The following is a 12,104-nucleotide window of genomic DNA, read 5'->3' on the forward strand; positions in this document are numbered from 1 at the left end:
TGCACAAATTCACTTCCCATCACTTAAAATGGTTGCCTGTCTATACTGTAAACAAAACAAGACTACATGGGTCCACAAATTCACTCCCCATCACTGTGTATAGACACCAGAATATGCTTCCGCAGGTTGGACGGCGAATTTTTGTATGTGGTTTACTTTCGGCAAACAAAGCACGCATTTAAAACGATAGGAATCGTTCAGCTTAAACATTTTGTCGAGATACGGCCATGGGTGCGAGTACTCGACAGGGCATCCGCCTTCATCTCCGTCTCCGTCTACCTCCATCTTGCTGTCGATTTAGGAATAGAGAACGGTTAGACGTTGAACTTGGTTTTATAGCCTAGCGCACAGATGTGACGCAACCCTGATTAGTGATAGGCTGTCACCTGCGAACAAACCATCACATTTTAGAAGAGAGGGGAGGGGGAACAGAGTTTCGATATAGGCTAGACCTAGTTTATTGAAAGTTAAAAGTAACGAGAGCCTTAACAGAAATGTAGTGAAGTTAAAAGTACGATTTTTGTCATTCAGATGTAGTGAAGTGAAAGTGAAAGTATTTAAAAAAAAATTAACTCAAGTGAAGTACAAATACTCAAAATCTGTACTTAAGTACAGTACTTAAGAAAATGTACTTCGTTACTGCCCACCTCTGCTCATTGCTAGTTATGGCTAGTTATGGATACTCACAGGTCCAAGAGCTAATTGAACCAATCAACAAATTGCCTCAGAGGCAGGGAAGGGAGAGGGGTAGTTTCATTGGTTTTTGAGCTTGAATATCAACGTTTTGCCAGAATCACAGACTGCACCTTCAACTTAGACATAGATTAAGACCGACAGTTGGATGGATGCCTGACTAAATAGCTAAGCTACTGCTCACTTTACCGCTAACTACAGTACACTGAACTGGTAATATTACCTTTAAGCTATCATATGCCATATGAATCATTGCAAAATTATTGTTTAAATTGGGATTATTGTTATGATATATGTTGAATTGTTTTCATACAACAGTAATAGAATCCAACAATACCCTGTGAAGCCATTTAGTCTAAGCCGCTGTCACATAACCTTTTAGCACAGTTGAACCGATTAGCATAACATTCAAACACTCACCATTTCAGAATGACCTAGTGGAGTGCTGGCGATTGGTCCAGTTAGGATACCGCCTGCCATGTCTCCAGAACACTGTGAAGGCCTAGGGAGGGCTAGTCAAATGCTCACAATACATAAAAAAAATGCACAAAACTACATGCAAACCTCTCCACATCATTGTGTGATTAATGGTCTGAAACTAATGGTATTACCTGTTATGAGCCTCATAATTAATCAGAGGACCTCAAGACACTGCTTAGTCATAGCTACCATATCTTCACCTTCATCTGCCTATCAGACTATTGATCTCATTTCCAATAAAATAATTAGATCAATGAGTAATTCACCCAGATAAGGACTTCCATAAGGTCGATTTTTTCATGTGGGTGAGGGCTGGCTTGCTGCCGGTACACACACACACACACACACACACAAACACACACACACACAGAGGGAGAGAGAGAGAAACACACACTTGCATTGGACCCTTCACTGATCAAGTCACTTTGTGAAGGTTGAATGGAGACATTCCTTTCCCTTTGGCAGCAGACAATGAGAGAGAGATAACCCCTTCTCTACGCCTCTTTAATCCCCTTGTTTGCAGTAATTTAAGCTACTTTACACACTGTGGGGGGTGGAGGAGGAGGTGGGGGGGGCTATCCAAGGATCTAAAACACCTTTGGCCAAAACGCTTTTCAGGGGACCAAGTTCATGACCCCATGTTTTGGCAACACTGACAATGTGCTTATTGACTGACATTCTCATTAGAACAAATTTAAAAACCAACAGGGGAAGAGAAAATATGTGTGTGTGTGTGTATGGATGTGTACGTACGCAGGCACGTGTGTGTGTTTATACGTATGTGTGAACAGTGTAATAAGTCCACTCTCTCACTCTGTGTGTGTGTGTGTGGGGGGGGGGGGGGGGTGTATGCGAGAGTATGTGTGTTTATACTCACCGTGGTGCCCAATTACCTGTAGTCTTACATTATACTATATACATTACATTATGTGCATCATAGAGCAGCAGTAATGTGCCTATTTTGACTATAGGCCAACTCCATTCCCATCATTCCCATCATTGTAAGTGTGTATCGATTTGGATAAAAGCGACTGCTAAATACGAGTCCAATTCTAACTCCAACTTCCTTCAGCACACACTTGTACTCTCGCTCAGCTTTATGGAGGAGACAAAGTATCTTTTAATCTCGTCACCTTGATAAAAACTATTACACAATATGACAGAGGGCATGCTAGAGACCTGCAGGCAATCAGCGTATTATAATTGTTAAAGGGATGATCCCGGATTATCCTTATAAGATGTTATTGTCTCAGGCGGAGACAAAAGTATCTTTTGATCTCAATTTACTTTAATCTGTGGCCATCTCTGCCAAAGCAAACAGCCCAGCCGCTTTTGGCCAAACAGGGAGCTATCATCACTTAATTGGAATAAATCCGTGCAATCAGCGGGAGGTTTTCATATGCTGATTGGTGGCCCATAGCAGCACTGTTGACTAAGCAGACGGGGCATGCATGCATACATGCAGCCACAACAGCACAACGGCCATGGGCAGACTTCACCCTCAGCTCACACCGCTTGGTAGGAGAAGAGAGGGAGAGAGAGAGAGAGAGAGAAGGATGAAAAGAACAAGAGAAATTAAATTATTTTGCCTTTGATTAATATGCTTCAAAGCCGTCAGTGGCCACAGTCAGTTCACCTCCATGAGGGGTTTGTGTGTGTGTGTGCGTGTGTGTGTGTGTGTGGTCTCAATCACAGAAGCCCTGCAGATAACACACAGTGGCAGTGACAGATTTAACACATTTAACACAAATCCTAAATACGAAAAAGACCCCAGTCACCAGACTCTGCCCCCTCCCCTCCCCCACACAAGCTCACTGACAGACACAGATGTGAACACAGACACTTCACCTTAGCTTCACTGAAACACAAACACAAGCCTCCCTTCTCCGCTTAGCTTGACCTCTGCTGAATTAATCTACACTGTGTCTTATCTAATGTTTTTAGTGGTACAAAGCTTCACTAGTTGCTTGCAGCCTGGGGAACATATCAGGTCAAGACCTGGCCACAGCACAAGTCAAAAGAGATGAAAAATCATTCAGAACAGCAGCGGTTTCCTGTATTTGTCATTTTCATGTTTGATTTGTGAGTTAATCCGCGCTTCCTTTCAGCGGGAAGCACCTACACAACGCAATGATGCGCCACATGGATTGTGACATTCAGTCACTGTTTGGACAAAGGATCATTTGCAGTTAGGATACCACTGGGACCCATGTTAAGGTGGAGCACCCCTCTGCAGAGCTAATCCCTCAAGCCAAAGGCAAGGCATTTGTAAGGTATTTGTCAGTTTGCTTTAATCCAGCACAGAAACAAATTTTGATCCAGTGATTGACACCCATTTGATTAACGATGATCCCAAAGTCCCTGCTTTTTATGTTGATTGAAACTATTGTGTGAATTTCCTTGAGGAAATATAATCATATAAGAATTAACATTTTAGGATATAGATACCTTCTGCTTTTAGTGGATTCTGTGGTTGGTTTTAGCAGCCTATGTGAAATTACAGGAAAGTGTCATAAGTGCAGATCATTCTAATGACTGTATTTTAATCACATGATTTCATAGAGCCATGTAGCCTACTTGCTCTCATGGGATCCCTACCACCAAGTCTGAGCTCTAGACTTTGAGATGTCCTCAACTGAATAAACGTGAATTCAACTGACGTCCAAACAAGGGTTTAATGAATTATATGGCAATATAAATTGAATTGTAAATCATCTCTATGTTGCGACTGTGGAGCGAACCAGCCTTCTTTCAAACGTCCTCAACAAACGACACAAAAACATACACTTGGATATAACTTTTCCTCTAGTTTCGCCAGTGTCAATGGAACTCAGATCGTGTCACTGAAACGGATATGTGTTGCTGATGGTTTTTGATAGGGACTAATTGTTGCACGCGTCTGAGTCCCACACTAAAATGTACGCCTTATTTCGCAAACGCCTGGATAAAAACCGGAGGGCGAGAGACTCTTCAATCGACACGATTGACAGCCCGAGGCTGGTGACATCACCGGACAACAAAAGGTCCAGCCCACGAGAGACACCCCATCAATCGAACTGCAACGGCGCACAGTAGTATCTACGTGACGCTCGCACCGCTTCGCAGGACACCACAGGCGCGTCAGCAGATCTGACCAGGGCAGGCCAGTCTAAACAGTTAGGTCCTAAATATGTCACAACAGGACTTCTCCGATGTCGACCGGTCCGTCACATAGTAACTTGCTGTTCACGTAGGAAATCTCTCTAATATCTGTCATCCAACGGTAACCCGGCGTAACTCGGATTGTTAGACGGATAGAATCGGATATTATGCCAAGGAGGACTCGACCCGGACCCGTTCACTAGGGTGTCGCCGTGGTTCGCAGGAGGCTCATGTGGATTAACAAGAATTGATGTGTACTTTGGCGGAGCCTAAAGCTGGGACGACGGCCGGGCAGATTGCTTCCTTCTCGGGTAACTACTCTCCTGGCTCAACTAGAAAAAAATATAAATTTCTAAGCGACAACCTTAGTCAAAAGTTAAAAAAAGAGAGGTATGGTTAGTCCGATATACTTAACACAAATTATATGAATGACTTTGGTCTGAAAACCATTTACGAAAATGTTTTAGATAGAGGCCGTTCGAAGGATAGGTATTTCTCTTTAATAATTCTGAAGTAGCCTTATGACAACTTTAAAAAGTGTTACAGCATTTGCGCAGCGCACATCGGCGCCAACACCTGTAGACTTCTCCTACCCCAAATCTCGCGTTTACTTCGCTGTGTAAAGTCAGAGTGTTGGCATCCACACAACAGCTAAACTAAATCCTAGAGTGGTTTTGAAGACAAAACTCTTTCAAGGCTCGCATGTTCCAAATGCTATATGTAGCCACACGGCCTCTCTCTCCTCCTCACCCCTCCCAAACACATACTGTCTCTTATCTCCTAATTGCAGACTTCATGGCTGCTGTCCTCGTCTGTCTTTTCCCTATTTCTTTGATTCTCTCTCTCCGTTCCTGTTTCATCCGTCCTCTGTTTGACAAACGCGTTTTCATAGTGGCTCGCCTGTGATAGTTCTTGTTTTCGTTGCGCCTCTATAATGTTCAGATCAATCTCCCATTGCAGTTAAAATAGCCAAGGGGCATATTATTCTCAATCTTTTGTTCTTCACTTCAAAGGGGAATTGCCTTCTTTTAACCGGCCTGCTTCGTGCTACATATCTGTTTCTGGCTTGAATGGTTTTATCACGGCGAAGTCGTGGTGATGTGGGCATAATTGTCATAATGCATTCTGTCACCGTTGCGTTGACCAGTTTGGGACCGGGGTTGTACTGATATATCTCCATCCTTCACTTTCAGGAACTCACTGATCATGGTCGCCGTGGTCCGAACTCTCATGGTACTGCTGCTCCATCAGGTGTTGATAGGAGGTACGTCCGGACTCATTCCCGACACCGGCCGACGGAAACACGCCGAGTCAGGAAGACAGACTCCGGGCCAGTCGGAGAGCTTTTTGAACGATTTTGAGCTCAGACTTTTGAACATGTTCGGACTGAAACGGCGGCCAACGCCAAGCAAGACGGCCATCGTGCCGCAATATATGCTAGATCTTTACCACCTGCACTCGGAAAACGGTGACCATAGCACGAAGCGGATGAGAAACGTCATGGCCAGGCACGCGGAGACAGCCGCCAGCAGATCCAACACTATACGAAGTTTCCACCATGAAGGTAAATGTTGGCAATACCTGTTACGCACACGATTACGGCACTGTAGTGTGATTTAGTAGGAAAACACACATCTGACGTGTTATACATTATTTGTTTTGCCGTCAGAATACCAGTAAGCATTCAAAGTCTCGCATTTGTGATGTATTCCAGCGAGAAGTTTACACCTCAGCCCGACTAAGTGTTTACAAGCTCCGAAAGAATTTTCCCAGGCTGTAGCGCTCCGGCCGCGGAGGTGTGCGAATGTCAACACCATTGATTAGGAACACGCAGACACGCAAGGCATTACTGTAACAAGTATTACACAAGTCTCCTGCAACTCTAGTGTGACATGAGGCTATATTTTTTTCTCCTGTAATTCTCCATAATGCATGCCTTCCCAATTAAAATAACAGAGCTTATGTTAGTATATGACGAAATGACTGCTCGCTATGTTTTATGAGGCTTTGAACACGTTCTTCCTTAGCCTTTCAATTATTCAATTTACCATAATCTAGGGGTAAGATTCCCTCTCTCGTTTGTGGTAGAAAAGCATTGGATAAACAGAAGTTTACCTCAAGAGAAAAGATTGGGAGAGATAGCCCATGGTGGCATATACGTGGTAGGCTAAATGACGTTTGGCATCGGACAGTAGTTTATGCAGTTTTTCTGTGACAAAAAGCTAGAATTATGGTGCTCTCATTTCCCATAGTTAAATGAACTAGAATGCATGACTGTGACAGTGAAAGTATTAAAAAAACACTTTCCCACTAAGATTGCACCCATTGGAATTGTGCTATATTTCTTTAAAACATTTATGTACCATATTTGGGTGACCTTGCTCCAAACAGTGGTATTTGACACCTGCCACTGCCCTGGACACTGGCTCTATAGAGACACGCTCCTTCACTAGCGTCCAGTGTTTCACCATAGTGACTCATGCCTCCTGCTTTAGCTGTCCAGTGTGGACATAACTGTTTATTTGTTCTGTATTGGTAACTGGATAAACATGATTCACCTGTCGCTAAAAATCACTGAATCACCTCCTTCTCATAAAAAAACATACTGTTGCTAAGGTGCTGGATGACCGTTTTTTGTTATATTTTTGGTTGCGGTTATTCTCTCTTATTTTACCTGTTCAGGGACTGTATTTTTTCCAGACTATTCTATTTTGAGAACAGCAGAGCCCACAGGTTCAGTCACAACACAGAACATGCAGAATAGTGTGACAAAGAACAGGTCCGAAGGAGATTCCCTTTTGGGGGTTCCCATGGTGGAAGCGACTAGATTATAGACAGCAGGGTATCCAGCAGAACCAGGCCAGAACTGAGCCAACCCTGACCCGGATCTGGCCCAAAACTAGCCTCCTTGTGCTGGCACTGGAGAGAGTCATCAGCCGTGTGTGTGTGTGTGTGTGTGTGTGTGTGTGTGTGGGCAGGGGCATAGCACAAAATCCCGGGCCCCTGCATAGGCAGTCCTGATGGGCCCCCATGTTATGAAATTTAATTAGGAAATTATAATATCCAAGTAAAAGAAAATATATTCCAGACTTTTCAAGGGCCCTCTCTCTCCTTGGGCCCCTATAATCAGTAGGGGTTTTACCCCCAGTCCGACACCTCTGTGTGTGTGTGTGTGTGTGTGTGTGTTTGTGTGGAGGACCCCCAGTGGTTGATCTCACACACTGCAGACAGACAATGGCGCAGGGCAACAATGGCTCGGTGTGGTCTGTCCCTGGCTCCCGCGGTCGATAAACAGGCTTTGGAAGTCAACCTAAAGACTCTTAATCCAGCCCGGCTCAGGTTCCCATATCCTCCTCAGGTCCCAGGGAGTTGGATGACACCCATGTGTAGCAGGCAGGTCACCTGTGAGGGGGGAGGCTAGACTAGGGTGTCTGACTCCTGGCTCAGTCAGAAACACAGACTCCAGAGTTGACCTGGACCAATTGTGGTTCAGGACAGACATAACCTTAGGCCAGATCTGAGCCAAATCAGGCCAGGAGTTGGTCGCTGTGTAAGGGCAGTAACAGCCACAGAGACAGTCGCAGACCGTAAGCCTGACAGCAAAATAGTCCAGGTTTTAGGTTGAATCAAAGAACTGCAGTTGAGATGGCTTTGGACGTGTGTCAGAGTCCACCAGCATTTGAGGGTGTGACTGGCACAGATAGCCTGATTAAATACCTGCTTATTAGCAGCTAGCTGGTTTTGTTTTGACGCGACTCAACACTCAAACAGAATTTTGGAATGTTAATACAATAATGGCAGTGGTTCGGTTACCCTGGGCAAGCCTCAACATGTCCCAGGAGCGCTCTCCGTTTAAAGACACTGCTTAGACAGGGAGAGAGAGAGAGAGAGAGAGCAAGAGAGAAAGAAAGAGGGAAAGAGAGGGGGAATGGAACTCAAAGAGGGCTTTCCCCACATCAGTAAAGAATGCTATGCTTAATTTAGATCTGAGAGGAAGTTTGGACTACCAGTGTAAGTGTTTTTTTAAATGAGTATTAAGACAGCCCTGTGGGGCCTGCTTTCCCCTCTGTTTGCCTCTCTGTTCACCGGTTGAAACAAGGGTGACATGATTTGGTTACTTTGTTTTTTATTTATTTATAATGTTTTTGTAAAAAAAAATGTGTTCATAAGTATGAGAGCGTGGTGTGCTGCTATGCCAACTAGCTTATAATCACACATCTTTGGTTGTATTATTGAGCAAAGAAAGGAACACAGTGACACCTTTACTCTTGTATTGAACACAACTTCACACACAGTGCTGAACAGGTAGGATGTAGTTGGGATGAATACTCAATGGCCTTGTCTTTCTTTTTTTCTCCCAGAATCCTTAGAGGCCCTGTCCAGTCTGAAAGGCCGGACGACGCAGCAGTTCTTCTTCAACGTGAGCTTCATCCCGTCTGGGGAGAGCGTCAATGCTGCCGAGCTCCGCCTTTTCCGGGAGCAGGTCCTGGACAGCGGCGATGGTTCCCAGGGCAACGGCAGCATGAGCGGGCAGCAGCACCGCATCAATGTCTACGAGGTGTTCCACCCGGCGAAGAGCAGCAGCGGTGATGGTGTTGACCACCAGGAGGCGCTAGTGAGGCTCATGGACACCCGGCTGGTGCAGGACTCCCACAGCCGCTGGGAGAGTTTCGACGTGGGCGCCGCCGTGCAGAGGTGGACCTCCGGCACCGCGCCCAACCACGGACTCATGGTGGAGGTTGTCCACCCAGAGGGGGACTCCGAGACAGAAATAGACGACGCAAACAATAATAACAACAAAAACAAAAGTGGCAGCAGCAGAAGGCACGTGCGCATGAGCCGCTCCCTGCACGGGGACGAGGACTCCTGGGCTCAGGCGCGCCCCCTGCTGGTCACCTACAGCCACGACGGGCAGGGCGGCGCCACCATGCGCTCGCGGCGGGAGAAGCGACAGGCGGTCCCGGGGCGTCGCGGCAGTGCCGGCGGTAAGCCCCGTAAGAAGCACACGCGCTCCTGCCGCCGCCACCCGCTCTACGTGGACTTCAGCGACGTGGGCTGGAACGAGTGGATCGTGGCGCCGCCCGGCTACCACGCCTTCTACTGCCTCGGCGAGTGCCCGTTCCCGCTGGCCGAGCACCTCAACTCCACCAACCACGCCATCGTGCAGACGCTGGTGAACTCGGTGAACGGGCACATCCCGCGCGCCTGCTGCGTGCCCTCCGAGCTCAGCCCCATCTCACTGCTCTACCTGGACGAGTACGAGAAGGTCATCCTCAAGAACTACCAGGACATGGTGGTGGAGGGCTGTGGCTGCCGGTGAGGATGTCGGACTTTTGCGACTCTGGCCCGAGCTTGGGCCAGATACAACCCCCTCCACCAACCCCACCCCCAACAGCACCGACTGCCACAGACCGCTCAAACAACCCCAACCCTCAAGCCTCAAACATCCACCTGTGACTAAAATGGATGTGAACAATTTACCCAATGTCCAATGAAGACTTTTAATTTATATGAAAACAAAAGAACTTTTTTTTTCTAATAAAAGACTTAACAAAACTAAACAAAAAAAAACACGTATGGAGGAGAGAAAGAGAAGTAAAAAATATATAAAATATATTTATGTTGATGTCAAAAGTTGGGAAATAAATATTTTAAAGAGAAGTATTACTTCTGAAATGGTTTTACAAATATATGTTTTCTGATGTACATTTCGAAACCAGTGCAATACCACATTAAGTATAATGCCCAAATTCTTATTTTGTATTTATTTCTATCATAACCACTTTATTTGTAAATAAATAATGTGTATTTATCATAAAAACAGGCGGATCTATCTTTAGTGTCTTGGTTTAGCTGACCATATCCTGTTTCTCCAGAGGCACCCACAGATAGTGTGTGTGAGTGCCTCTGAAAAGTGACTTTTGTTTTGGGGGGAAACACCCAGTTGAAGGTTTCTCCCATGTCCAGTTAAGCTGATGACTCATCGCAGGTGAGGAACGGAGGGAGGGAGTCTCCAGAGTGTCCCTGGTCATGCGATGGAAATAGCCATCTTGTAAAGGAACAACAAGGGGAAGTGGGGACTACAAACCGTAGGGTTCTGGGAAGTGTAGGAAAAATAGCACTTTGTCATCCCGCTGCTGGGTGATTCCTTGTCTCGCTCCAGTTACTCTGTTCCCCACACAGATGGTCACAATCATGGCATGAGAAAGAGAAAATGGGATAAAAAAAATGTCCCAATGTTTTGTAAAAATTGATTAGTAACATGATGGCCAAATTTGAGTTGAGACTCAGAGGTTTATGCAAATAACCCTCCATCTATTATCTTCTGATTGACAGCTGATTGAGTCATGCTATTCCCCTTATCTTGTATAAGCCATCCAGAACAATGATACGGGTTGGAGAAAAATGGCAACGCAAAACAAAACAGTCTGGGAAAATCCAAAATTTAAATCACCTCTGCTCTTCCCCTCTTGTGTCTTGTACAGTTGAAACAAAAAAAAAAAACGAAAATTTCAAGCAAAACAATAACTCAGCAGAGAGCTCAGGGAGAAGCCGAGTTCTGTTTCTGAGCGGAGCTAAGCGAGGATAGTTAGGGTTTTACGGGGTCATGATGTGTTAGTAGGTCTAGAAACTTGGCTGTTCCTTGCTGTTAAAGTCTGTCTTGTTGTCCCAGTTGTTTTGTGAGAACGAAACGGGATTGGACAGACACGAGTTGCGGTTTTGGGTGTAGATGCCACAGAACTCACCCTTTTTCTCTTTTCCAGACTTTTTTCCCCCCTCGTTTCTTTCTCTCCCTCTTTCCCTCTCTCTTTCTCTCTCTCTTTCTCTCTCTCAGGAAAGCATGTTCTTCTGTTGTTTTGCCACGCGGCTGCAGGGAGAAATCTTTCTCAGACTTGCATTTCAGCACGCTGCCTGCACGTCCATATTTATCCTTATTTAACAGCTGTGACGCTAACAATCTGCAGTGTTTAGACTCATGTCCCTCTGCTGGCCCAGGAGAAGCCAGCTGATAAATGGCCGTCTGACGCAGGAGTCCTGTTAACTGTGCCAAAGCCAGACACACCCTGCTCTGGGACAGGAACACACTGATTCGCCTCGGTCTCTCTGTTGGTGCACGCACAGACACACGCACACACACGCATGCATACACACACTATGAGACACACTTCCAGACTTTTCCAATATAATGCACTTTGCTGGAAGTTTCTCACTTTCAATCTGTTTCACCAGAAATCAATGTAATGAAAGGCAGCCCCTGAGGGAAACAGTGTGTGTGTGTGTGTGTGTGTGGTGGGGGGTGGGGGGTACTGGGTGGAGGAGGGTGTGAAAAATGGGACTTTTCAGCACCGCAAATCATTGCGCTCGGAAAGAAACAGCAGGGAAAGAAAGAGAGAGAGAGAGAGAGAAAAAAGTTAACTTGGAGGAAGTGTTTGATTTAATGGTTTGCATTTACTGCTGTGAGTTCATAAAGCTGTAATTGAGCAGTATGGGAACCCAGAACTGAGTGCTGTGCCATGCCCTGTGTGTGTGTGTGTGTGTGTGTGTGTGTGCGCATGTGAGTGTGTTTATTTTTGGGCCGCATTCCTCCTCCTGTCGTTTGCTGTGCTCCCTCACTCCACGCCAACCTGCGTCTGCGTCAGGCCGCGACCCCTAGGGTCAGGGGGCGTACTGGCAGGATCGGGTCAGCGCGGTACGGCCCCGTGGGGACCCCCCTAAAGCCCTCTCGCCGAGTCCCTTAAACTTGATAAACAACTTCACCATCCCCAGAGGAGATGGAAGCTGTCAAGGGC

At 46.0% G+C, this 12,104-nt stretch overlaps 1 protein-coding gene across 2 annotated transcripts; it reads left to right on the plus strand.

The window, feature by feature from the left end:
* Nucleotides 1–4,174: 4,174 nt before the first annotated feature.
* LOC121711305 (bone morphogenetic protein 2-like) lies at nucleotides 4,175–9,918 on the plus strand. 2 transcript variants are annotated; one of them, XM_042094780.1, is made up of 3 exons: nucleotides 4,175–4,625; nucleotides 5,508–5,878; nucleotides 8,676–9,918. In XM_042094780.1, exons 2-3 carry the CDS (start codon nucleotides 5,521–5,523, stop codon nucleotides 9,632–9,634), a joined length of 1,317 nt encoding a protein of 438 aa, XP_041950714.1. In that variant the 5' UTR covers nucleotides 4,175–4,625; nucleotides 5,508–5,520; the 3' UTR covers nucleotides 9,635–9,918. The 2 variants fall into 2 exon arrangements, with proteins under 2 accessions (XP_041950714.1, XP_041950715.1); XM_042094781.1 differs by lacking the exon at nucleotides 4,175–4,625 and having other exon boundaries at nucleotides 5,166–5,878.
* Nucleotides 9,919–12,104: the final 2,186 nt, after the last annotated feature.

The sequence above is a fragment of the Alosa sapidissima genome, chromosome 6, assembly GCF_018492685.1.
Source record: "Alosa sapidissima isolate fAloSap1 chromosome 6, fAloSap1.pri, whole genome shotgun sequence".
Taxonomy (NCBI): domain Eukaryota; kingdom Metazoa; phylum Chordata; class Actinopteri; order Clupeiformes; family Clupeidae; genus Alosa; species Alosa sapidissima.

What these genes read in the sequence shown, in the direction of transcription:
- LOC121711305 (XM_042094780.1), top strand. Translation starts at nt 5,521, where the DNA reads ATGGTCGCCGTGGTCCGAACTCTCATGGTACTGCTGCTCCATCAGGTG. An exon ending in ACGAAGTTTCCACCATGAAG is followed by an intron (nt 5,879 to 8,675) that starts GTAAATGTTGGC and finishes TTTTTCTCCCAG; the next exon opens with AATCCTTAGAGGCCCTGTCC.